Source organism: Monodelphis domestica, chromosome 4 (genome assembly GCF_027887165.1).
Source record: "Monodelphis domestica isolate mMonDom1 chromosome 4, mMonDom1.pri, whole genome shotgun sequence".
Taxonomy (NCBI): Eukaryota; Metazoa; Chordata; class Mammalia; order Didelphimorphia; family Didelphidae; genus Monodelphis; species Monodelphis domestica.
Genome location: NC_077230.1, coordinates 391,821,702 through 391,849,616, shown reverse-complemented (window position 1 = coordinate 391,849,616; position 27,915 = coordinate 391,821,702). Strand labels below are relative to the sequence as shown.

General features: G+C 44.3%; 1 protein-coding gene across 1 annotated transcript in view; it reads left to right on the top strand.

Annotated features, from left to right (window-relative positions):
- Window positions 1-27,915, top strand: part of ARHGEF10L (Rho guanine nucleotide exchange factor 10 like) — a 177,411-nt gene that overhangs the window by 32,107 nt on the left and 117,389 nt on the right. The window contains exons 3-6 of the mRNA XM_056826195.1: window positions 7,410-7,492; window positions 8,666-8,749; window positions 15,696-15,868; window positions 22,073-22,356. Coding sequence (XP_056682173.1) covers window positions 7,410-7,492; window positions 8,666-8,749; window positions 15,696-15,868; window positions 22,073-22,356 — 624 coding nt within the window. The remainder of the gene's footprint in view (window positions 1-7,409; window positions 7,493-8,665; window positions 8,750-15,695; window positions 15,869-22,072; window positions 22,357-27,915) is intronic.

Genomic DNA, 27,915 nt, shown 5'->3' with positions numbered 1-27,915 from the left:
CCTTATCTGTAAAATGAGTTGGAGAAGGAGATGGCAAACCATTCTAGTATCTTTACCAAGAAAACCCCAACTTGAGTCACCAGGAGTTAGACTTGACTGAAAAAAAAAATGACTGAAAACAATTGTTAACTGAATGATTTCAGTTCAAATCCTCTGACACTAAACAGTTAGTAACTGTATAGCCCTGGTCAAGTCACTTAACCTCTCTGTCTGCCTCAGTTTTCTTCTTTTTCTTTTTTAAAATTTAAAACCCTTACCTTCCATCTTGGAGTCAATGCTGTGTATTGGTTCCAAGGCAGGAGTGGTAAGGGCTAGGCAATGGGAGTCAAGTGACTTATCCAGGGTCACACATCTGGGAAGTGTGTCTGAGGCCAGATTTAAACCTAGGACCTCCCATCTCTAGGCTTGGCTCTCAATCCACTGAGCTACCCAGCTGCTCCCTGCCTCAGTTTTCTTATCTATAAAGTGGGGATAATAATTGCATCTACCTCTCAGAGTTATTGTGATGATTAAATGAGATAATACTTGTAAGGTGCTGGGGTAGCTAAGTGGCTCAGTGGATTGAGATCCAGGCCTAGAGATGGTAGGTCTTAGGTTTAAATCTGATCTCAGATACTTCCTAGCTGTGTGATCCTGGGCAAGTCACTTAACCCCCATTGCCTAGCCTTTACTGCTTTTCTGCTTTGGAATGGATATTTAATATTGATTCCAAGACAGAAGGTAAGTGTTTACAAAAAGAATAAAAGAAAAGCGAAGGCTAGAAATATTGGAAGAGGCCTTGATGGGAAGAGCTTTAAATACTGATAACATATTAATATTATTATTATTAGTTAATAATAAATTATGATGATAATAATATAAATTGGAGTTTAGAGTTGATCCTGGAGGGAATGGGAAATACTGGAGTTACGGAGTTGGATGCTAAAGACTTACTACAGCTCAGTCAACGAAGTCTCTGTTTCTCCTTATTTTGTACATCCACAGGGAGAGGGCCTGGGACTTTGAACCAAACCCAGAGGAATTCACACAGGCCTGGGTTGGAATGGTCCAGCTCCCTCTACCAGCCTCTCAAGGATGAGGCTGCCCATGGCGACTCCTTGATGTGGGGCCTTGTAGGTTGCAGCCTACTATTGTCCAGAGGAAATAGGCCAGCCGGCTGCCCTTGGAGCTCAGCAAATGGGCTGCCAGAGCCCTGTCTACCCTCTCCCCTTTGGACCCTGGCTATCCCATGACTGCTGTGGGAAGTGCCCCTGTCCAAGACAAGGATGGCTCATCCTTGGAGCCTAATGGCAGCAATTCCCTTTTCCCTTTCTCTTTGGAGCTTACATGTCTTGGCTTTGCTTACAGCACTTCTGTTGGCAGAGAAATCAATCAATGAATGATCAAGCAATTATTAAGCACTTACACATCAGGCACTGTGGTAAGCTGTGGGGATACAAGGAAAATAAAAAACAGAGTGCAGACCCTCAAGGAGCTCATCCTGTAATGGGGGACACAAGTACAACAAAATAATAATAATAATAATAATGAGGATGATAGTCATGGTGGTGGTGATGATGGCTAGTATTTATGTTGAGCTTAAAGGTTTGTGATGCATGTTATAAATGTTTTTTCATTTTGGGGGTAGCCAGCTAGCACACTGGAGCACACAGGTTGGAGAGTCAGAAGGTCTTGGATTCAAATTTAGCTTCAGATACTTCCTAGCTTGGGCAAGTCACTTAACTCCAATTTCCTAGTCTTTACTCCTCTTCTGCCTTGGGATTGATTTTAGCATTTATTCCAAGATGGAAGGTAAGGGCTAAGAAAGATAGCCAAACAACTATATTGCTGCATTCTTGCTGTGGGAATATCCATATTGGGAATTTCCTACCCTGATGAACTGGCAAGTTCTAATCCCTGCCTTTCCAACTCCCTGCCCACCAAGTTCATATTTGTGTGAATGAAAAAGGCAGTTATTTAATTTATTTTAATAATTAAAAACCCCCTTATCTCCCTTCTTAGAATCAATGTTGTGTATTGGTTCCAACTTAGAAGAGTGGTATGGCTAGCAGTGGGGATTAAGTGACTTGCTCAGGGTCACACGGTTGAAAAAACATTTATTAATCATTCTATTATTAAGTACTGCACTAAGCATTGGAATTAAAAATAAAAAAGCAAGGGTCTTCCTTGCCTAGGAAAGCTTATTCTATGGAGGGAAACTACTCACTTAAGGGGGGAATTTTGATCTTAGTTGGTAAGACCTCTGAGGAATAGATTGACACACTTCATCCAAGAATAATGGCAGAGTTAATTTGATTCTGGTTCTAGAAGGGATGCCAGAGGAAGGAGTGTGTTGAATTTCTAGAGGATTTCCTGAAATAGCATTGGGTAGGTTCTTGTTCAGTGCTTTCAGTTGTGTCTGTCTCTTCATGACTCCATTCAGAGTTTTCCTGGCAAAGATACTCAAGCGGTTTGCCATTTCCTTGTCTAGCTAATTTGACAGGTGAGGAAACTGAGGCAAATAGTGCTAAGTGACTTGCCCAGGGTCACACAGCTAATAAGTATCTGAGGCTAGATTTGGACTCAAGATAATGAGTCCTCTATCTACTGCTCCATGGCATTGGGGAGAGGCAGTCATCACTCTAGAGGGAGGTGTGTCCCCCCACATCCCTCAAGGTGGTTTCCTTTTTGGTGGTGGGGAGAAAGAGACAGATCATAGGATTTAGAGCTTGGAGCTACCTCCTTAAGAGTCAAGTCCAATCCCTTTGTGATGAATCTGAGGATTTGAGAAGTTAATTGATGTAATCATGGTCTTAGAGCTAGGAAAGGACTCTCAGCATTTAACCCCAGGCTGCATGACTTTCCCCATCAAAGCCCAGGGTGATATAATACAATTAACAGGAGATTTGGAGTTAGGAAACCTGGGTTCAGATACTGACCCCACACACACTTAATAACTGTGTGATTGTGGGTAAGTCATTAGAGAATTGGACTTGGGGTTTGATCTAATTGGACCAGAACCCTAGGCAATTAATAAATGCTGGTTGTCTTCCCTTGGTTCCATCTCTTAGGTCCCTTCCAAATTTAAATCCCCAAATCCTATGACTTGGATTCCAATCTCAGCTAGGCTAGGCAATGGACTTCCATCAAGGATCTATTATTATGTGCTAAGCTGTGGAAATTATAAATACTAGCAAAAAGAGAGTCCTTGTAAGATTAAAAATTAATATAAAGTTATTATTTTATATTTATTTTTATAATTTATAATATAAAATATTTTAATAATTATTTTATAATTATCAAATTATTATAATAAAAATTACCCCAAAGTATTATATTTAATAAGAGTTGTTAATAATAACTTGAAGCAAAAAGGAAGAGAAAAAGCTAGAGAAAAAGAGAGAGCTAGAGGGGAGTTACATCATGTAAACAAAGGCAAACTTGGGAATAAAGAGGAAAGGGATGCTGGGAGATGTAGTTCAAGGGTACAAGATTTTCTAATTCCACATTCTTGCCCTAGGAGGGAGCTTACATTCCAGTGGGGAGAAGACAACATCAAAAAGGGAGCTGAAACGATGGAGCGGATAGGAGGGTGTAGATAGATGTAGTGAGCTTGGTGTTAAAGTCCAGAAAGTCAGAAGTATGGGCCAGATACTTCTTCTCTGAGTGAAGATGGGTGAGTCAAAGACAGTCAGTAAAGGTCATCTTGTCCAATCTTATTTTACAGAACAAGGAAGCAGGTCTAGAGAGAGGTCATTTAACCTCTTCAAGCCTCAGTTTATTCATCTGTAAAATGAACTTACTTTGGTGGATTCTTGTAAAGACAGTATTTTTATAATCAAATCAGTGGATAGAGTGCAAGGTCCAAAGTCAGGAACTCATCTTCCCGAGATAAAATCTAACCTCAGACACTCAGTAGTGGTGTGACTCTGGGCAAGTCACTTAACCCTGTTTATTTCGGTTTCCTTATCGGTAAAGAAATGGTCAACCATTCCAGTATCTTTGCCAAGAAAACCCCAGGTGGGGTCATGAAGAGTTGGATGTGACTGAAAAATAACAACAACAAAGCATTATAGAAACAGGAGTTATTATTACTGTTGTTTTAAGATAGGGACAACAATACTTGTTCCACCTGCCTCATAGGATCCTTTTCAGAAAGGGGGTTGCTAAGCCTTTAAGTGCTATAGAAATGTGATTTATTATTAAGAGGATGTTATAGCTGACTTGAGTGAAGATGATAGGATATGTGCTTAAGTCATTTGCTCCTGTGGGAAGTCTTCAGAAAGCCTCCTCGCACCCCAAACTCTATGTCACTTAGAAGCCAGGTCCTAGAGGACTTCCTGAGGCTCTGAGAGTTTGTCACTTGCTTGAGGTCTTTTTGAGCCTGTAAGAGGGCAAGATTTCAATCTAGCCTTTCCTGATGCCTGGTTTTCCCCTCTATCAATTAAATCAGACTCTTTCCCTTTATAGACTATGTATTTATTTTATTTGATTAGGTGCTGAGCTCTCCTGAGTGATGGGAAAGTGAGAGGAAACTTGCCTGTCTCAGAACATCTCACCCATCCAAGTCTGTGTTTTTCTGTTTTGGGGGAATGTCCAAATTGGAGTCTATCTCACCATACCCTAGGAGGGAAGCTGGTGCCTCCCCAGTAAAGGCATCCTCCCACTGCCTTTGTACCCCCCTTGACTTCTGTTTTCCTTCTCTTAATCATGCTCAGGGAATAATAATCACTCCATCAAACAGTCATTCAGCTATCATTTATTAGGGGGGCACAGTGGATAGATAGAGTGCCAGGCTTTGAGTCAGGAAAGCTTAACTTTATATCCAGCCTCAGATATGTACTGGACTCTGGACAAATCACTTAACCCCACTTGCCTCAGTTTCCCCATCTGTAAAATAAGCGGGAGAAGAAAATGACAAATCACTCTGGTATCTTTGCCAAGAAAACCCCAAATAGGGTTATGATGAGTTGGACATGACTGAAAACTTCAGAACCATAACATCTATGTGCTAAGCACTGGGAATACAAGGAGAAAAAAAATGGCAGTCTCTGATCTCAAGGATTTTCCATCTTATCATATATTGTTAAAGGGAGTTTCTTTGTGAATTGACAGTTTACTTTTGACAGTACACGTATCATTTTACAAAATGAAAGAAAGATAAATAGAAGGGATTTTTTGAGGGGAGTGTTAAACTGTAAAAAAACACAGTACTATTAAATAGTCAGAAAATCCAAGTATTTAATCAGGAATATTGGTCCTTTACTCAGTCTGGCACCACAACTTTAACAGGGTTTATACCCTGGATTCTGGGGACATTATCCCTGAGAGTGATGTCATGTTAGATGATGACTTCAAGAAGCCATTAAAGTTGGGAAGCTTAGGGGGAAGCTGGGTGGCTCAGTGGATTGAGAGTCAGGCTTAGAGATGGGAGGGTCCTGGGTTCTAATCTGGTCTCAGCCACTTCCCAGCTGTGTGATCCTGGGCAAGTCACTTAACTCCCATTGCCTAACCCTTACCACTCTTCTGCCTTGGAGCCAATACACAGTATTAACTCCAAGATGGAAGGTGAGGGTTAAAAAAAAAATAGTTGGGAAGCTTAAATACCTTTTTAGGGGAACTTGGAGACTAAGGATGGGAGGGACAGTTGATTGACTTTATAATGGTAACAAAAGAAAATGAGGAGTTCCAGACAGGAATAACAGTGAAGGGCTGATGCTTTACTGTGGACACAAAAGAGAAAGATCCAGCCAAGGGTTGGGCCATCTTGGTAAAGGACTTTTGTTTAAGGGGAGAAACCATTGGGACAAAAGAGATACTTAACACCTGATGGGATTAGCCATCCCCACTTAAACTACTTTAAGGTCGGTTGTTAGTCTGAGACTTTCCCTCCAGGAGAAACTCTCAGGTGACCAGACCAAACGTGGGGCTTTCACCTTTAAGCCAAGTAAACTGGGGGTCATTAACTCTAGGCTACAAGTTTGGGGGCTTCTAGATTCCATGTTGACAGGAGGCTCCTAGAATCTGGGGTAGGGAAGAGGAATCTGGAAGAAGCTTCCTACTGAAGGCTTTGAGCCACCATTGCTACTGGGAAAGGGTCAGCCAGTGCACTGCCCAGTGGTTCCACTTGCCATCCTTAGCCCCAACACCCATCTAAGTGCAGCCTCCTCCTGGAGGATAGTTCTCTTGTATTTGTATCCTCAGTGCCTAATGCACAGTAGCTAATATAATAGCCTTCTCATTATTCATGGCTAGCTAGCTCTTTCACTTGCAAAGTGGTTTAGAGTTATTATCTTATAATGTTCTTGTGTATCATAATTAATCATGTTCTAATGAACATCTCCTAATTGCTCAATGATGATCTTGTTTTATCTGACGACAACCTTGGGAAGTAAGTACTATTATTATCTCCATTTACAGAGGAAACTGAGTCACGTAGTGGTTAAGTGACTTGCCCCAGGGATCACAGGATGAAGTATCTGAGGCAGGATTTGAATTTGAGTCTTTAGACTTCAAGCTCAACACTACCTGTTATGTACCTGTTCATCTATTTCTTTATATGCTCCTTGGGGTTGGGTGCCCTACCTCATTTTTCCTATACGTCTCCCCCAGTACGTTATAGGAAGACCTTTTTGTTACTTTTCACCATTGTGGGTGCCATGTTTTGCTGGAGTAGGCTGGGACCCAACCAATGCCTCCTCATCCAATGGCCTTTCCTAAATCCTTCACAAAGGCTGTGGCCATCCTCTGTGTTGACCCATTGCCTTTAATAGATGCAAAACAAAGATTTGTCAAATGAATGAATAGTGAATGTTGAGTTGGCCCACAGTACAGCCAAGGAGGATAACAGGGCCCTCTGTGTCCATCCACTCTACATTTTCTAAAGCATTTTCATGTGGATTGTTATAGTATACTCACAACCCTGTGAGGCAGGCAGGCAATATTATTCCCATATTACAGATGAAGAGAATGAGGCCCCAGAAGTGAAGTGAAACTTGCTCAAGGTTACATTATGAGTTCCTGGCCTTATTGGGCCTGGATTCAGGTTTCCTTATTTATTTTTTATTTATTTTTTTAAACCCTCCCCTTCCATCTTGGAGTCAATACTGTGTATTGGCTCCAAGGCAGAAGAGTGGTAAAGGCTAGGCAATGGGAGTGAAGTGACTTGCCCAGGGTCACACAGCTGGGAAGTGTCTGAGGCCATATTTGAACCCAGGACCTCCCATCTCTAGACTTGGCTCTCAATCCACTGAGCCACCCAGTTGCCCCCCCCCCCCCCCAGGTTCCCTGATGTTCCCTGATTTCTATTCCTTGCTTGGATAGTGACCTGGTTCTGCCATCTCTGCCAGAGTTGTGCCCCTATGGTCCTGGTTCCTTGGTTCAGGCTATTTTTTGCCCTCCTTAGTCTTATGGTATCTCTCCCCCTGCAGGATCCCGGCTGTGGTGAGCAATGGGGAACCCATGGGAGCCGGGGTACGGCGTTCCAGCTGGAAGCGGAAGAGCTCTCGCCGAGGTAGGGTGTCCTTGGTATTGGAGGGTGGGAGAGACTTGAAGGGTATGAATGGTTTTCTCTGGGAAAGAATGGGGCTGCCTGATTCTGTCCCTGAGCTAATGGGAAAAAAGTTAGGGTTCTAGCTCTAGGGACAGGGGTCTGTATGACTTCCAGGAAGGGTACTTGTAAAAGTTGTTGGGGGTCACCCTTCGTGAGACACAAGGTGATCACTTTCAGAGACTTTGGCTCAAAATAGAGTCCAGAGCCAAGAAATCAGAGGACCCCAATGTCATAGGGTCATGGGACCACAGAGCCAAAGAGCCATAGACCGTTGAGCTTTCGGCTTTTATGAATGTTGGGCCCTAGAACCTTCGGGCCATTTGGCCATTGTACCATAGAATTACAGAACCCAAGCACTGTAGACCCCTAGAACCATAGACTAGAGGGTAATGACATAGGCTCTGGAGCACAGCTAGTTCTCTATTTCTGTTTGCATCTTGATGGACTGGCAGCCCATAGAATGGACCATCTTGTCCATGGATGGGAGATCTGGGGGATGGGCAAGCTGAACCATCTAAGACTGTTGGGTTAAGAGATGGGTTGAACATTGTTGTACTAAAGGAAGCCCAACTTACCTTATGGTTGGGGAGAAGATTCCACCTCTGCAGTGTTGCTCTGGGAGGCTGGGCTGGCTCTATCTGGGTCATCTTTAGCCATTTCCACCCAAGTGGTACCAGAGCCTTCCTCTTTGCTGGGCATGTTGGGAGACCCAGAGCTCTATGGCACTGCCGCTCTGGCTGGGCACAGATCTCTGAAAGGAAGGAGGGTGGGGCTTTGCTGGCTGATACCCGCCTGACTGCAGAAGAGATGGTGGTGAGAGAAGAGGAGATTTGGCTCAGAGCTCTTCGAGTGAGTCCCTTCTCTCTCATCCCCTCCTCTCCCCCACCCTGTACCTTTTCTCCTGCATCCTTCAGGGCTTCCTGATGACTCGGATGTCAGGGTACCAGGAGGGAACCTTAGGGTGCAGCTGAGGCTTCTAGCAAAGTGGGAGCTGGCAGCTGCTGCAGTCCTGATGTCAGCCTGAAGGGCTCCTCCCCAGCCCTGGGCCACAGTTGGTCCCGAGTTGACCTTCCTCCTTCACTGTCTCTGGCTGTCTGTCTCTCTCCCTTTACGCCTTCTCTCTTCATCCTCCAGTTGACCGTTTCACTTTCCCCATCCTGGAGGAAGATGTGATTTATGATGACGTGCCCTGCGAGAATCTGGACTCTCACCAGCACGGTATGGCCCTCTGTGATTCTTTTGGGGATGGAGGAACGGGTTGCTTTGGGAGGGCTTTCCTGCTCCTGCTTCTGTTCCTGCTCCTTCACCTTCTCTGCTCACATCCTGAGGCTTTTAAAAACGACTTCCAGTTCAGTCATCTGACCTAGATTCAGAGATTGGTAGAGCTTGAAGGGACCTTAATAATAATGATGATTACAGCCGGCCTTTATTATTAAGGGTCTCTTCCTTTACAAACAGGATTTCTGTTTCCCTCAGCATCCCTGAGCAGGTAGGTGCTGTTGTTAGCTTTATGTGGCAATGGGTTGTATGTTACTTTAGAACCCAGAATGTCAGAGCTGGCAGGGAGCTTAGAACAGGGAATGTCAGAGCTGGGAGAGACCTTAGAACAGGGAATGTCAGAGCTGGGAGAGACCTTAGAACCCAGAATGTCAGAGCTGGGAGAGACCTTAGAACAGAGAATGTCAGAGCTGGGAGAGAGCTTAGAACAGAGAATATCAGAGCTGGGAGAGACCTTAGAACAGGGAATGTCAGAGCTGGGAGAGACCTTAGAACAGGAAATGTCAGAGCTGGGAGAGACCTTAGAACAGGAAATGTCAGAGCTGGGAGAGACCTTAGAACAGGAAATGTCAGAGCTGGGAGGGAGCTTGGAACAGAGAATGTCAGAGCTGGATGGAAGAACCCTTTGAATGGAGAATGTCAGAGCTGGAGGGACCTTAGAACCCAGAATGTCAGAGCTGGGGGAGACCTTAGAACACAGAATGTCAGAGCTGGGAGAGACCTTAGAATAGAGAATGTCAGAGCTGGGAAAGACCTTAGAACAGACAATGTCAGAGCTAGGAGAGACCTTAGAACAGAGAAGGTCAGAGCTGGGAGAGACCTTAGAACAGAGAATGCCAGAACTGGGAGGGACCTTAGAACAGAGACTGTCAGAGCTAGGAGAGACCTTAGAACAGAGAAGGTCAGAGCTGGGAGAGACCTTAGAACAGAGAATGCCAGAACTGGGAGGGACCTTAGAACAGAGAATGCCAGAGCTGGGAGGGAGTTTAGAACCCAGAATGTCAGAGTTGGGAGAGACCTTAGAACACAGAATGTCAGATCTGGGAGAGACCTTAGAGCACAGAATGTCAGAGGTCAGGGGAGTCTTAGAACAGAATTTCAGAGCTGGAAAGGGTCTTAGAACAGGGAATTTCAGAGCTGGGAAGGGTCTTAGAATAGGGAATGTCAGAGCTGGAGGGGCCTTAGGGAATTTCAGAGCTGGGAAAGGTCTTAGAACAGAATTTCAGAGCTGGGAGGGTCCTTAGAACCCAGAATGTCAGAGGTGGGGGAGTGAGGAGAATCTTAGAATAGAGAATTTCAGAGTCAGGGAAGGACCTTAAAGCCCAGAATGTCAGAACTGGGAGGGTCCATGGAAAACAGAGAATGTTTGAAGTAGAATATCAGGACTAGGTGGACCCTTGGAACAGAGACCGAGAAGAACCTTAGAAGGCTGTGTCAACTATAGTAACAACATCAGAATATCGATTGTCAGAGATGAGCTAAGCTTCTATCTAGTCCATCTAGTCTAAGTCCATTTCACAGAAGAGAAAGCTGAAACTGCCACAGGTGAAGTAACTTGCCTAGATTCATGCAGTTAGTAAGTAGCAGAGCTGGGATTCCAAACCAGACCTTCTTCTGTCAAGTCTTGGTTGCTGTCAGTCAACATTACTTCCTTTCTGTTCCTATGAGGGAGAAAAGAAAAAGACAGCCCTTTCAGGACCTATAACAGGGGTTCCTCACCTGAGGTCCAGGAATGTTTCCTTCCATCTTAGAATCAATACTGTGTATTGGTTCCAAGGCAGAAGAGCAATAAGGGCTAGGCAATGGTGGTTAAATGACTTGCCCAGGGTCACACAGCTGGGAAGTGTCTGAGGTCAGATTTGAACCCAGGACCTCTTCTTTTCCCTAAGGGATCCTTAGAAATGCAAAGGTCTGTTGGTCAGTTCTCAAACACTAAGGTCCTCGAAGCCCAATTTCTAAGCTGCCCTTTTCAAGCCTCTCTACTTAAGAAGAACACGTGCAGATGGCTTTGGGAGACCAGGGTTCAGTCTCCAGCTCTGACATTTGCCAGAGACAGGAAAGTAGATAATGTTTCACCTCCTCTGGAAGGGATCTTCTTTGTCTTCGAGGTGGAGGGGAGAGTGCCTGTCCTGGGCAGCTCACTGGATTGTTGTAAGGAAATTGCTTCATAGAGAGCTAAGAGGAGGAATGGATAGAAGGCCAGTCCCAGAGTCTTGATGAGATGAATTCTGAGTCCTGCCTCTGGCCCTGTGATCCTAGGAAAATCCCTTTATCACCAGCACTTCCAAGTGATCCCCCAAGCCTGGAAGTTGTAGAAGGGACTCCTGGCTTCCTCCATGTCCCAGCAAAGATTCCCTCCTTCTACAGGAAGCCTTTCTGGATCTCATGCAAATAAATTCCTTCTGCCCATGAAATCATAGATCTAGACAAAAAATGCTTAGTGAATTCTATACATGTGATAGATAATAATAATGGTATTTTATTTATATAATATGTTCTTTTAATATATTTCGATAATAAATCATACTTCTTCTCATCCTCATATCCCTGGTGATTATTTTCCCCACTGCTCCACTCACCACTCTCTCTGTTGGAAAGTTTCTAGAGATGAATCCTGGACTCCCAGGGAAAGAGCAGGACTGTGTGCTTTTGAACTCTAGAGCTTGAATTCTCAACTCTATGGATGTAAACTTGGAGGGAAAGACCAGGGTTTGAATCCTCACTTCTCTACTTACTAACTAGGTCACCTTGGCCAGGTCATTTCCCCTCTCAGGACCTCAGTTTCCCCCTTTATAAAATGAAGTCATTTGGACTCAGGAATCAGAGAAGTGACAGACTCTTGCCATGTTGTTTGAGAAAACCACAAATTAATGATAATGATGTTGAATTGTATTTTAATAATTTTGTCAAACATTGCCTAATTGCATTTTAATCTGTATTGGGCACCACTTAGGGCATGCATCCTGTGAACCTCGATTTTGACCCCTCTGATCTAGAAGGTCCATGCCAGCTTTAAGTCCCAGGCTCCTAAGCAAATAAACTTACTTTCTGATGTACCTGATGTGACAACAGACAGATCATGAAATAGGGAGCCATATGGAATAACAGGGCAGTTAGTTGGCACCATCATGCACAGAGTGCTGGGCTGGAGTCAAGAAGACTCATCTTCCTGAGTTCAAAACTTGCCTTGGACACTGACTACTGGTATGACCCTGGGCAAGTCACTTTATCCTGTTTGCCTCAGTTTCCTCATCTATACAATGAGCTGGAGAAGGAAATGATAAACCACTCCAGTATCTCTGCCAAGAAAACCCTAGATGGAGTCATGAAGAGTCAGACATGGCTGGAAAATGACTAAATGACAAAATAATGACAGCAAGAAGTTTCCTTTTTATGCTCTACTCTGATCCTTCCTTCCCTCCTCTAGGATCTGGGCTTCTAGACTACATAGCTTTTTTACTATGCTGAAATAAGGCAGGCAAAGGGCAGAGCAGACATTATATTATTTGGGCCACACAATGATCCTATAGGAACTTCAGGGATTATATAGTTAGCTAACATTTAAGTAGTGACTGGGCTAAGCACTTATAGAATTATCATCTTATCTGAGACTCATAGCAGTCCTGGGAGGTAGGTACTGTTGGTATCTCCACTTGGGGTTTTCTTGGCAAAGAGACTGAAGCAGTTGGCCATTTCCTTCTCCAGATCATTGTACAGATGAGGAAACTGAGGCAAACAGAAGTGAAGTGACTTGGCCACGGTCACACAGCTAGGAAGTGTCTGAAGCCAGATATGAACTCAGGAAGATGAGTCTTCCGGATTCCAGACTTGGTGCTCTATCACTTTACCACCCTGCTGCCATTACAAATAAAGAAACTATGCCTCAAAACAACAACAACAAAAAATAAAATTCTTATAATTTTCTATTTTACAAATAAACAAACTAGGTGTCAGGGAGAGGAAGCAAACTTCCCCCCACCCTGCCACCTCTTGGGTTACACAAGGGGCAAGCATTAGAGACCAGATATTCATTTGCTAGTCCAAAACTAACCCACAAAAGGGCAATGACTTTCTCTCCGTCACACATCTGATAAGCAGAGGTTTTAGAAGCAGAATACTAATTCAGCTCATTCCTCCCTTGCTTGAAGTCCAGGGCTGTGCCTCAGAACCAGCCATAGAACCATGTTCCAGATGGTTCTGCTCTCAGCACTTAACTAATTCCTGAATCCAAAGGACTTCATTTATAAAGGAGGAAACTGACACATAGTAGGTACTTAATAAATCCTTGTTCATTTCCCTTGTCTGCAAAATGAGCTTAAGAATCCCCAGGGAGTGGCAGGTCGGGAAGGGTGTTTCTGTTTGGAGAGTTGGAGAGGGGAGTGGGACTATCCACCAGGTACTCAAAGAACTTTTATTAGGAGCTCACAAAGGGCAGCTAGGTGGCTCAGTGGATAGAGAACCAGACTTGGAGACTGGAGGACCTGGTCACCCTGGGAAAGTCACTTAACCCCAGCTGCTTAGCTCTTACCACTCTCCTGCCTTCCATACACAGGACTGATCCTAAAGTAAGTTGTTTTTTTTTTTAAAAAGCTCTCTAATTTGGCCAGTGGAGCACCCATAGTTCACAGGAGAGTCAGGAAGACTCATCTCCTTGAGTTCAAATCTGGCCTCAGACACCTTGGGCAAGCCACTTTGCCTTGTTTGCCTCAGTTTCCTCATCTGTCAAATGAGCTGGAGAAGGAAATGGCAAACCATTCCAATCTCTTTGCTGAGAAAACTCAGATGGGGTCCTGAAGAATTGGACGTGACCGAAATGACTACACAGCAGCAACAACAGGAGAGGCTCCCTAGAGAAGGTAGGATTTTATCTGGGACTTGAAGGATGTATGGTGGAAAGAATATGTGGTGGTCAGGAGCCCTGATTTTTAGTCTTGCTTTTGTGTTACTTCCTCGGGACATCAGTTTCCTTATGTGTAAAGGTTTGGACTGAATGGTCTCCAACCTCTAATATCCTGGGTTCTAAGTAAGATCCTTTCCAGCTCTGCCATCCACTTATCGCATCTTGGGAAATCTTGGGAAAATCCCTTGGCCTCTGTGAGCCTCAGTTTCCTTAACTGTAAAAGCCATCAATTTTATGTAGTTGCTAAGGTCCCTTCTAGCTCTCAAAAAAGTCCTAGGGCATTAGAGTTGGCAGTTGGCAAGGGGGGAACAGTGGCAGGAAGGGGGAGCCCCATTCTTTTTTTTTCATGAATGTTTATGGGTCTTTATCTTCTGGAGCCTTCCTTCTCTCTGCCCTGCTCCCACCTTAATGGGAATTTGCAGGGAAAAGAAGTGGCTGGAGGAATTGTAGGGCTCAGCCAGACTCCCTGCTACCCTGGAGAAGAGAATGGGCTTGAGGATGTTGGGGAAGGAGCTCCCTCTGCTGGGAACATCCCTATGGCTGAGTGGCTGCTTAAATGCTATAGGAAAAGGATAATAATGGTTTTGGGGGGCTGGTTTTGTTATTTGATTGTTTCAGTCGTGATGGACTCTTCTGATAATAATAGTGAATAATAATCATAATGTTATTATTATTAATAAGCATTTAGGTAGTACCTCCAGTGTGCCAAGGACTTTATAAATGGGACCTCATTTGGAAATGAATAAATGAGTGTATTTGGGGGAAAGGGGTTAGTTTGGGACTAGCAAGTGAATATCTGGTCTCTAATGCTTGCCCCTTGTATTACCCAAGGGGTGGCAGGGTGGGGGGAAGTTTGCTTCCTCTTCCTGAAGCATAGTTTATTTGTAAAATAGAAAATTATAACCATTTTATTTTTTAAAAATTTATTTTGAAAAAAATTTAAAATTTAAAAATAAATTTAGGGGGCAGCTGGGTAGCTCCGTGGATTGAGAACTAGGCCTAGAGATGGGAGGTCCTAGGTTCAAATCTGGCCTCAGACACTTCCCAGCTGTGTGACCCTGGGCAAGTCACTTGACCCCTATTGCCTAGCCCTTACCCTTCTTCTGCCTTGGAGCCAATGCACAGTATTGACTCCAAGACAGAAGGTAAGGGTTTTAAATTAAAAAAAAAAAATTTAAAATTATGTTAATAACTGTTGGGTTTTTTTTTTATCCTTTATCTTCCATCTTAGAATTAATGCTGTACATTGATTCCTTAGCAGAAGAGGGGCAAGAGTTAGGCAGTGGGAGGTTAATGACTTTTCCAGGGTAATACAGCTAGGGAGTATCTGGGGCCAGATTTGGACCCCAGGACTTCTCATCTCTAGGCTTGGTTCTCAATCTACTGAGGCTTCCTTAGGATGAATTAGTATTGATTCTAAGATGGAAGGTAAGGGTTTAAAAAAAAAAAAAGATTCAATTTAGGGGTCAGCTAGGTAGTTTGGTGGATAGAGTGCCTGGCCTAGAGTCAGGAGGATCCTAGTTCAAATCTGACCTCAGACAGTTCCTAGCTGTGTGACCCTGGACTAGTCACTTAACCCCCATTATCTAGCCCTTATTGTTCTTCTGCCTTGGAACCAATAAACAGTATTGGTTCTAAAATGGGAAGGTAAGGGTCATTTTTTTTAAAGTAAAAAGTAAAATATAATGAGAGGAGAATTAGAAGCAGTAAAAGGAGAATTAACTTCAAAGTCTAGGTTCACTTCCTATCTTTCATACTATCTTTGTTACCTTGGATAGGTCACAGGTTCTTTTGTCCTCTATTTCCTCATCCATAAAGGGGTCGGACTAAACTGGATAAACTTTGTGAGCCTTTCTGCCTCTCGATTCTTCCAGTTCTAGTGAATAATCTGTGAAAATTCCTGGTTTTAGGTGCCCTGTCCAAGATTTCTCAGCCCTTAGGTTCTCCAGCCATGCTCAGCCCTTTTTACCCTCTGTTGGTCTTCAGGGTCGGAGAGGAGCCTGATTTATGAGAATGTCCATCGAGAAGGAGGTCCGAGGGAGTCAGAAGACCTAGGCTGGAGCTCCAGTGAGTTCGAGAGCTACAGCGAAGACTCTGGGGAGGAAGAAGTTAAACCAGAAGTGGAGCCCACCAAGCACAGGGTGTCTTTCCAGCCCAAGGTAGGGTGAGTGGAATGGTGGGCAACAGACCAGAAGGAGCAGGACTTTGTAGGAATGAATGAATGATTGAATGAATTAAAAAGGCCTTAAATCGATGAAAGATTTACTCTAGGCTAAGCAAAGACAGTCCTGGCCTTTAAGAGACTTAAATTCAAATAAAGAGAAAGCACACAACTGAGGGGAGTGGTGTTCTGGGAGGGACCAAGGGACATGGATGGTGAGTGAAGTCACTGGGAAATTGATCAACACCTCCCTTCCAGGCAAAATGGCAGCATTGGCTCCATTGTGCTTCCAGAAATCATGGAAGCTGGAGTGGGTGGGGAGGGGAGGATGCCCAAGGCTCCCAGGCTGCCAGGTGGCTGGAAAGAAGCCCTGGAAGTAAGGAGAGAAGGGAAGAAGAAGCATGGGTGGTCCTGCCTGAAATGGTGGGCCAGGTAGGGCAAGCATCAATGGGGACCCTGGGGTTTGCTTTCCATTGTTCCCCTGCTGACCCCCTCCTTAAACCAACTGCTTCTAGTCCCCAATAACACATATTTGGCATTAGAAGATGGCTAAAGGTACAGTTATTCCCCTAGAGAATGATTTCCCTGAACCCATGGCATTCAGTCCCCAACATATTAATTATTACTAGAATATGGTAAGAGATGTGCAGTGAGATCAATGCTCTCCAGGTGATGCCCCTAACCCTCTATTAGGTCAGTCCTGTTGGGCAGTAGGTAGCACAGTGGTTCAAGGAGGCCTGGAGTCAGAAAGACTTGAGTTTATATCCAGCTTCAGATATTTACTTGCTGTGTGACTCAGAGCTAGTCACTTAACCCTTTGTGCCTCAGTTTCCTCACCCGTCAAATGATCTGGAGAAGGAAATGGAAAACCATTTGTGTAATATTGAATAAATCACTTAACTTTGTGCCTCTGTTTCCTTATCTGTTCAATGAGCTGGAGGAGGAAATGGAAAACTTTATATGTAATACTGGGCAAGTCACTTTAACCCTATTTGCTTCAGTTTCCTCATCTGTTAAATGATCTGGAGGAGGAAATGAAAAACTGTGTAATAATGGGCAAATCACAACCTTGTTTACCTTGGTTTCCTTATCTGTCGAATGAACCAAAGAAGAAAATGGCAAACTTGTGTGACCCTGGGCAAGTCAGTTCACCCTGTGTGCCTCAGTTTCCTCATCTGTAAAATGAGCTGGAGAAGGAAATGGCAAACCACTCCAGGATCTCAGCCAAGAAAACCCCAAATGGGGCCATGAAGTGAATACAACTGAAATGACTGAAGAACAACAAAGATCAGCCCTTATACCCACAGGATATCAGAGATGGAAAAGATTGTTAGAGAGTGTATCCTCAGCAGCTGTATAATTGGAGGGGACTTTAGAGACCAGGGAATTAAATTTATAGATGAGGAAATGGAATCTTTAAGAGGCAAGATTTGAACTCAAGTCCTTGGGTACCAGCAGTCTTGTCTGGCATTGTATCTCTTGTCCAAAAGACTTGGAAGCCATCTTTTCCAGTCCCATTATTTTACAGATGAGGAAAAATGCAGAGATATTGAGGGACTTATCCTAGATGTAGTAAATGATCCAGTAAATGGCACGAGTACGATCTGAATTTAGGTCATCTGACTTTTGGATTCGATGCCTTTTCCACTGTCCCATTTTGTTCTCCCATTGCTCCTTGTTCTGCTTTCTGGAAATAAGCCAAAGAACCCGAATCCCTTTGCCCAATGGCAGTCCTTTAAATCCTTTAAAACAGTGGCCATATCTGTGCCACCTCTCCATCCCCCGGCCAAAATTCAGACTTCCTCCCAGGTTCTTCCAAGGATCCTCTTCTACTGTTGTCTCTCAGGTTCCTGTTGCCCATCTCTGGACACACTTAGACTTGTCTTTCCTGTCCTTCCTGAATTGTAATGACTGGAACTGAACTCAGGACTCTAAGGGTACTCTGCAGAAACAGAGTTCTGCCAGAGCAGCAATAATAAAGGCTTGCAAAGCATTTTTTGTAAAATTTGTTGTTCCCCCATTATCAGTCGTGTCCAATTCTTTGTAGCCCCAATTGGAGTTTTCTTTGCAAAAATAATTGAGTGGTTGGCCATTTCTTTCTTTAGCTCATTTGACAGATGAGGAAACTGAGGCAAACAGGGTGAAGTGACTTGCCCAAGGTCACATAGCTTGTAAGTATCTGAGGTTGGATTTGAACTTAGGAAGATGAATCTTAACTCCATACCAACACTCTATGCACTCTGATGCCACTTATCTGCCCTTATTTAATAAAATGCCTGATCTCATGTGAGCCTCACAACAGCCTTGGGAGGTGGGTCCTATAGGTATTATTATCTCCATTTTGCAGGTAAATAAACCCAATTCCAGAGATTTGACACATCTAGTCCATGGCCACGTAGTGAAAGAGGCAGGATTTGAACCCAAGTCTGCTTGGCTTCAAGTTGACACCCTTGGTCTTTGCCCTCAAGATTCTTAGAGTGTCTCAAGAAGAAGCAGGGATAGGATTTAGAGCTGGGACCACAGAAGCCATCTGGCTTGATACCCATATGTTGAAGAAGAAGAACTGAGGCTTGGAGGGAGACAGTGACTTACTTGTCCCAGTCCATACAAGTCATCCAATAATTGGATTATAATAATTTAATATATAATATACAAATATGAAAATATAAATACATAATATAATTTGTTATTAAGAATATATTCAATGTTAGGCACTATGCTAAGCTCTGGGGATACAAATAGAGACAAAAGACAAACCCTTCCAGTCTGCTGAGGGTGGGGAGACCAATATACAAGCAAATATAAACAAAGCAATAAATAAAAAAAGGGATAAATAGGAAATGATTAACAGAGGGAAGGCACTAGAATTAAGAGGGGGTGGGGAGGGCTTCCTGTAGAAGATGGGATTTTAGTTTGGGCTTAAAGGAAGCCAGGGAGGTCATTAGAGAGGAGGAGAGTCCATGCTAGGATTTCACTATGTTCTCAAACCAAAATTTAATAGCCACATTACTGCTGGGATTGGCAAGGAGGGGAGGAGAAACAACGCCAGGATGATAAGCGGATGGGCTCATTCAAGAGGGCTCCTGATGGAGATGAGTTTTTTTTCCTGTCATAGTAACAACTCTTAAGACAGAAGGGCAAAGGCTAGGCAAATGGGGTTAAGGGACTTATTCAGGATCACACAGCTAGAAAGTATCTGAGCCCAGACTTGAACCCAGGTCTTCCTGATTCCAGACTTGGTGTTCATCCACTGTGCCTTCTAGTTGCCTCGGGAGAGGAGTTTTGATTTTGAGTTGATAAGCTAGGAGGGAGGAGATGGGAAATTGAATTGAGAGGGGATGAGTGTCAGAAATGGATATTCAGAGGCCAGTGGACATGGCTGTTCTGAGTCTCGAAGGGGAGCTGCCCATTTCTTTCTTTTTTTGCCCTTTTTTTTTAAGGCAGTGTCATGGTGGTCCTTCTGCTTGGAGCTCATGACTACTCTTGATTCTTAGCCCCCTTCTAGGCCTCTTCCCCAGGCCAGGGTTGCCAGGGGATCAGGACCTTCAGAAAGGGGGCAGAGAGGGATGGGGGACCCCTGGGTCCAGGAAGGAACAGCTTCCTGCCAGGCCTTCTCTATAGCTTTCACCTGGTCCATTCCCTCCCTGCTTCCTCCATGGAGGTGACCATCCTCTTTTCTAGTCAAAGAATTGGCATGAAGATGTTGGATTTGAAATGTACGGGTCTCTTTGTCATTTCAGCCTTTTAGCAATAAGGACCTGATGGGTGCCCAAATGACCAAGGTCCTGTATTCCCTCACTTGGTCATGTGGGGTGGGTGGGATTTGGAATCTTTTTCTTAGTTGGTAAACTGAGTGCCCCTTGCCCTATTTATTCCCTCCTTGCAACCCTGATCTGTTTCTCCAGTCTTGGAATGTCTCTTGTCTTCTCACTGGAAAAGCAGCCTCCTAGGAGGCTAGGGATAGTTTACATAAGGGGGGCACTGCCATTTGGTGCTTTGAGATCCCTGGCTGCATGAAATGAGCTTGCCTGGGGGAGCTGCTGCATGCCTTGACCCCTGTGTCCTGCTTGGCTATCTGTTGTGCATCCTGCTTTATAGAAAGATGTCACTGGGGAGATTGGTCCAACTCATCTCCCTACTCCCTGTACCACCTTGCCTGCTCTGTATGTCCTTAAGCAAGTCACTTAAATTTCCTAGGGAGGCTAGTCTGCCTCCTTCATGGACGCTCCCAGCTCTCTGGTCCTGCCATGCTAGAGTCCTTATTTAAAAAAATAAAAGCAGAAATGGGGGCCTGGAGCCCTCGGGGGCCAGAGGCACTTCAGTGGGGAACAGAGCTGGGCTATTTGCTCTCTCTCCTGTGTGCCGGGGACCCCGCTATCATTTGGAGATAGAAGGGGCCAGTGCCCTGGGCAGCCAGTGCCATGAGAACCGGTGACTAGTCTCCCCTCTGCAAATTCTGTGAGGTGAGAGCCATTCCAGTACAGTCCTTTCTCATGGAATTCCAGGTACAAGAAGATCAACAGGCAGCCAAGGGACAAACTCATCTCTGAAGAATCCAATCCCAGCAAACCAATAGAGATCAGGGCTAGGTGGAATCTGGAATTGAGGTGGACTCAGTCCTTGGCTCATTTCACTGCCCCCCTCCCCATCTCTGCTTCCTGGCTTCCTTTAGATCCCAGCTAAAGTCCCAACGTTCTGTTCCAGCCTTCCTTAATAGGAGGGTCTTCCCTAGGAGATTATCTCCGGTTTAAACTGCCTATATCTTGTTTGGGCATAGTTGTCTGCTTGCTGTCTCCTCAAGGGCAGGCGCCATTTTTTTTCTTTAACCTTTCCTGGTCTTAGTACAGCATCTGGCATATAGTTTGGCTCCCCCTCACCCCAATGGGCCTGGATACTTAAAATACCTGTTGACATGATTCCTATTTTAGTAGAAGGATATATACATATATATATATATGTATATTTTTAAATTAAAACCCTTTCCTTCCATCTTAGAATCAATACTGTGTATTGGTTCCAAGGTAGAAAAGTGGTAAAGTCTAGGCAATGGGGGTTAAGTGACTTCCCCAGAGTGTTTGAGGTCAGATTTGAACCCAGGATCTCTAGGCTTAGCTCTCTATCCCCTGAGCCACTTAGCTGCCCAATCATAGGAATTTATTAATAAGTCTTGTGCCCAAGAAACGGGGACCAAATTAGCTCATGAGTTGGGATCAAACTTGGGACTCGGGTCCTTTTAGGATTCTGAGATTAGTAACTAGACCCAGGAAATAAAAAAGAACTGGGAGGGCCTTTAGAACATAGAAGGTCGGAGCTAGGAAGAACCTTAGAGATCGCCTCTCATTTCTCGTTCTGACATCTCAGAATGGTCATGAGACCTAAGGAGGCAGAGGGGACTTTAATTTTGTTGTAGAAACCTTCTCTCTAAATAATACAGAAAGAAAATCCAAATAGCATTTTTACTTCAATGACTTCAAGATTTCTGGGAGTTTTTATGCTTCCCACCTTATGAGATGCTTTACTTTTTTCATTTATTCATTCATTCTCTTATCTATTCATCTATCCACCCTTCCATCCACCCACCCATCTCTTCATATACTCATTCTTCATTCATTGACTCTATTCATATTTTCATTCACTTCTTTCATTTGTTCATATATTCATTTATTCCTTCATTCCTTCTATCCATTCTTGCATGGCCATTCATCAGTTATTGACTCCATATTTTCATCATGTATTCATTCATTCATCTACCCATTCACTGCATTTATTCATGTATTCCTTCACTTATCTCTTCCACTCAGCAACTATTTATGGAGTATAAGACCTATGGAGTACAAGGCTTTCCCTGGCATGGCCATTCCCATGTCTTCCCCTCATCACCCTGAGGGAGGTAGAGTCAGCTCTATCCCCACGGCCCCAGTGGATTCCTGACCCATGGGTTCCCCAACTCCTGACTGCTGTAGGTGGATTGCCCCAGCCTTCTCTGAGAGAGAGGCTCTAATTGTCTCCAGGTCCCCCAGACCTGGTCCCTCTAATATTTCCTGGTCTCTCGTCTGCTGCTTTACCTGAATTTCTTTTCTCTTCCCTCTTGTTTGTATTTTTGTGTCCTTCCTCTCCTGCCTGCTCCTTCCGCCTGCTTTCCTTCTGCCCGCCCGCCTGCTCGCCTGCCTGCCTGCCTGCCTGACTGCTTTGGGGGCTCCAGCTTTCTCCAGATCTGTCTAGGCTAAAGGAGAGATACGCCAGGACTAAGAGGGACATCTTGGCTTTAAGAGTTGGGGGGAGAGACATGCAGGACCTGAAGCAGAAATACGATTGTAAGGTATTGTCCCCTTCCCCATCCATCCTTAGCCCTTTGCTGGTCTTTGGACATTTAATCGTAGCTGACATTTTTATAATATTTTATAGTTGCCAACTGTTTTATAAATTCTATCCCAGTTTTATCTGCACGGCAACCCCTGAGAGGGTAACTGACATTATTCCCAATTTTATAGATGAATGACTGAGGCAGGCAGAGGTGAAGTGACTTCCTCGGAGTCACCCAGCTAGGAACTGTCTGAGGCTAGATTTGAACTACAAGCCCAGCTCTCTATCCACTGGACCAACTAGCTGCCTTTTCCCCATATGAATCTGTTTCTCTGCCCTCTGGAAAGCTTTCTCATTTGTTTCAGGGCTTGGGAGGTGGGACCAAAGCCAAGTTTATGGGAAGGTTAGATAATCAACTGCCTGATGTCATCCAGAGAGGTGTATAATGATGGATGCTTTTTCTTGTGACTTTTTATAAATATGTCTGTCTGTGTATACATGTGGGTGTATTATAAAAGTTAAAATTAAATCTCAATAATAACATATTTTAAGAGATTTATTAATGATCTTTAGAAATCAAGGAATAACCACATGCCCATAGTTGGTTAGCCATTTTTTAGTTAACTCCACTGACCACCATCAATGTTGATTCTACATCAGAGAGAGGGAGCCTCCAAAGCCCACGCCCTTTATCCTCTGTCTATAGGAAGTACATAATGACAGGAAGTCAGTGGGCTCTTGGGATATGTAGTTCTTTTTTTAGGGTAACAGATTTTCAATCATATAGTATATAGAAATATAGAAAATATATGTATGCAGAGGACAAAACTTTTAAGTGCCAGAAAATCCCTCTCCTCATCACCCTTAGGAGTTTGTTTTGTGGCAAGTCAAACTGCATATATCATAGCAAAAGCCCAAAGCCTTCAGTGGCCAGTAACCCCCAAGGGACCCCATGCTCTTGCCCTGGTTTGGGCAAGTGGGACTCCCCAGTGTCTCATGTTGAAGAATGAATGAAAGGGTCTTGACTTTGGCCCCATCTCAGCTTCCTGAACTGGAAGAGAGCTCAGGCATCTTATAGTCCAGGTCATAGATGAGGAAACGGAGGCTCCCAGAGATTCATTTCCATAGTTTAGGCCAATATTGCATGGCTAAACATTTTCAAGCTGTGGGATGCGATAAAAGATTTCTTGACTGCCCAGGGTGTGTCTTGAATGCCGAGCTAACCCTTCCTACCTATTGCTTAGGATCTGAGGCTTAGAGATGGCTCATCTCTCAAACCTCAGCCATCACTGAAGAGCAAGCTGAAACCCAGAGAAGATATTCCTCCAAAGCCATACTGTTAGCCAAGGGGAGAGCTGAGATTTGAACTCAGAACATAGGATTATAGCTCTACTACTGAGAAGGCACCTCAGGAGCCATCTACCTAGTCTAGCGCCTCTCTCTCTCTCTCTCTCTCTCTCTCTCTCTCTCTCTAACTCTTACCTTCTGTTTTTGAATCAATATGGTGTATTGGTTCCAAGGCAGAAGAGTGGAAATGTGGTTAGGGCTAGGCAATGGAGATTAAATGACTTTTCTAGCTAGGAAGTGTCTAAAGCCAGATTTGAACCCCAGACCTTTTGGCTCTAGACCTGGCTTTCAATCCTCTGAACCAACAACACTTAAGACAGAATGGTAAGGGCTAGGCAAACAGGGTTAAATGACTTGCTCAGGGTTGTCCAGCTAATAAGCATTTTCATTCAGATTTGAACCCAGATCCTCCTGACTCCAGGCCTGATGCTCTGTATACTTGTGACCACCTATCTGCTCCATGCAACTTATTTTAAGCTGAAAAAAATGAGGCCCAAGGAGGTTGTGAGTTGCCCACAGTCTTACAAGTTGTCAAGGTTAGAGATGGAATTTTCACCCATATCCCTTGACTCCAGGACCAGGGCTTTCCCTCCTATTGGCTCTATCCTCCCTGGAATGATTCTTTTACTTACATGAGGGGCCAACAGTATGATAGAGTGCTAGATTTGGAATTCAGGGGCCAGCAGTTCAAATCCTGCCATTGTGTTAGTCCTTGTGCCTGTGTGACTTTGGGCTTCTTTATGAGCTTTAGTTTGCTTGCCTGTAAAATGAGAGTGTTGGATTAGATGGCTTTTAAGGTCCCTTCCAGCTATAAATCTGGGACCCCATGATTCCCTGTGGAGTAAATATAGGTGTAGGGATGGAGGTCTAGGACAGCTTCCTCAGGAACAAAGTAGGAGAGAGCACAGTGGTGTCCACAGGTCTTTCTTCTTTGTCTCAGGGGTGACATTTGTTTATACCCTATGGGATAACTTCCCAATGGTGGATGGACCCATCCCTTAGAGGTCCGGCCTCTCGGTTAAATGTCTTGAAGTTTAAGGCATTACTCCTTTGGAGAAAGTGGAGAAAGGGAAGAAAGCCTCCATTTGTCCATGGCAGCAGCTTTGTTTTCTGATGCTATTGCCACCACTATGATACCCCCCAGGAGAACAAGATGCCCAGACTTGGAGCTGGAAAGAGATTTGAGTCTAGTACTTACTAGCTGGTTGGCCTTGGGAAAATCATTTAATGTTTCTGAGCTTCAGTTTTCCTATCTATTAAATGGGCTTAATGATCTTTGTTGTCTTTACAAGGTTATTGTGAATCAAGGGCTCTTATCCATTGTAAAGAGCTATAGAAATGGGAGTGGGATGAAAATGAGTGGTGATGATGGGAAGATGACCTTCTTTTTCTCTCTGGGCCTCAGTACCCTCATCTGTAAGATGAAGGGATTGGACTAGATGGCTTCTAAGCTTTCTTCCAGTGTTAGGACTTTGGTCCTTTAGCCTAAAGGAGTTTTTAATCTATAAATATATTTAGAAATCTTATCTATCTCAGCTCTCCCCTTTTGATCTAGATCTATTTCTGCAATGATGACTAGTTAGTTCCATGGTCAGAGGAATTGAGTTCAAATATACTTCCTGTAACATTGAGTAGGAGCTGCCTCTGTGGGCCTCAATTTCTTCCTGTATAAAGTAGAGGAGTTGGCTAGAAGGACTCTGAGAGCTATGACTCTTGTCTGGCCATCCTCCCATGAGCTGCCTCTCCAGAAGACCCAGGCCCTGCCCAGTGGGAGCTGGTTGTCTGGTCAAGGGAAGATTAGCCATAGACAAAAATGGGTGACAAGGGGGTCCAGGAGATCTGCTAGGAAGAACCTGAGAGCCCTAGAAATTAGCCTGTTTGAGGTTGAGACCCCCCCTCTCCCCCAGATGTGGCTGGGGACTTCCTTTGTCTCTTATACTTAACTTCCTTCCCTTCAGAATCTGTCACCCACTCCTCACCCCCCAACTCCGTTTTGGGGAACTCCTCAGTCCTGAAATACCAAACACAGTGGGCCCTGCTTGGGGTGGGAAATGCCTGGGCTCTTTTCTGGCATAGGTCCTTTTCAGAGGACTGAGAGCTGGTAGGGAACTTTGATGTCTTGTGGCCCATTCCCTTTAAAGGAGAAAAGTGAAGCCAGAGAAGGGACTGAGTCATCTAAGGCTGTAGGGTTGGTCAATGACAGGTTTCCTGTTAGATCTGGAAAGTCTGGAAAGAGGGACCCTAAACCTAACAACTGTACCTAGAGAATGTCAGAACTGGGAGGAACTTTGGAATCCAGAAAGTCAGAGCTGAAATTCCCTTAGAACATGGAAAGCCAGAACTGGGAGGAACTGTAGAGCCCACAAAGTTGGAGCTGAAAGCCCCTTAGAACATGGAAAGCCAGAACTGAGAGGAACTTTAGAACCCAGAATATCAGAACTTAAAGTCCTTTAGAACATGGAAAGCCAGAGCTGGGAGGAACTTTAGAGCCCACAAAGTTGGAGCTGAAAGCCCGTTAGAACATGGAAAGCCAGAACTGGGAGGAACTTTAGAGCCCACAAAGTTGGAGCTGAAAGCCTGTTAGAACATGGAAAGCCAGAACTGGGAGGAACTGTAGAGCCCACAAAGTTGGAGCTGAAAGCCCCTTAGAACATGGAAAGCCAGAACTGAGAGGAACTTTAGAACCCAGAATATCAGAACTTAAAGTCCTTTAGAACATGGAAAGCCAGAGCTGGGAGGAACTTTAGAGCCCACAAAGTTGGAGCTGAAAGCCCGTTAGAACATGGAAAGCCAGAACTGGGAGGAACTTTAGAGCCCACAAAGTTGGAGCTGAAAGCCCGTTAGAACATGGAAAGCCAGAACTTGGAGGAATGTTAGAATCCAGAATGTCAGAGCTGAAATCCCCTTAGAACATGGAAAGCCAGAACTGGGAGGAAACTTGGAACCCAGAATGTCAGGGCTGAAATCCCTTTAGAACATGGAAAGCCAGAACTGGGAGGAACTTTGGAACCCAGAAAGTCAGAGCTGGAAGCCCATTAGAACATGGGAAGCCAGAACTGGGAGGAACTTTAGAGCCCACAAAGTTGGAGCTGGAAGGGCCCTTAGAACAGAGAATGTCAGAACTGAAAGCAATCTTGGAATAGTGAGAATAGGAGATAGAGGGAATCTTAGAAAATAGAACCCATCATTTCATTTTATACACATTTAGAAACTGAGACCATGATACCATGAGCTGCCTTGCCTAGTTACTCAGGAGTTATGGCATTAAATCAGGGCCAATGTTTTCCCTTTCTATTTCCCATAAAAGGAGGTTTTGACCCTGGAAGGTAAGGGGCCAGGGTGGCCAAGGAAAGCAGGACAATCAGGGACCTAGCAGGGTCTCCTCATGAGAGGGCCCTCTCTTTACAGGGGAGTGGCCATCTCAGTCATTAATAGGGCGTCTCCAATGGAATAAAAATCATGGAAGAGAGAGGATGGTCAGAAGTCCCACTGGTGCTGGTGGGAGTGAGAGCAGTGAAGCTCTTAGGTGAGGTGGGACTGGCAGGACCTCTCCCCTTCTATGCCAGGGGTCCACGTTGGCAGTTTTACTGTCACTTGAGCATCTTGTCCCCAAAATACATCAGCCATGTGTTTGGTCCATGACCTATTAAGTCTTGGGATTTTTTTTAGAGCTCAGTTGGACCTTAGAGGTTATCTCATCTAATGCCCCTGATTTTACAAGGAAACAGAGGCTCAGACTAAGTGACTTGTTCAAGGTCACCGAGCCACTGAGGGTCAGAGTCAGCATCAGAAGCCAAGAGCATTTTGATTCTAACTTGGCTCCTCTATCATGTCCCATCTGGAGGTTGTTGACCAAATGAAAATCTCCAGATCTTAAAAACAGAGCAGTAAAACCTGTGTTGGCCCCAAGAATAAAGAGAACTCACCTTTTGATAATACTTTGAGGTTTGCAGAACATTCTCCATACAAGTTTTTTGGTGCTAGAAGTGTGATTAGAGAGACATCACAGAATAGTGGATAGAGGGTTGGACTTACAAATAGGAAGACTAGGGTTCCGTCTCCTTTCTTTCTTTCTTTCTTTCTTTCTTTCTTTCTTTCTTTCTTTCTTTCTTTCTTTCTTTCTTTCTTTCTTTCTTTCTTTCTTTCTTTCTTTCTTTCTTTCTTTCTTTCTTTCTTTCTTTCTTTCTTTCTTTCTTTCTTTCTTTCTTTCTTTCTTTCTTTCCTTCTTTCCTTCTTTCCTTCTTTCCTTCTTTCCTTCTTTCCTTCTTTCCTTCTTTCCTTCCTTCCTTCCTTCCTTCCTTCCTTCCTTCCTTCCTTCCTTCCTTCCTTCCTTCCTTCCTTCCTTCCTTCCTTCCTTCCTTCCTTCCTTCCTTCCTTCCTTCCTTCCTCCCTCCC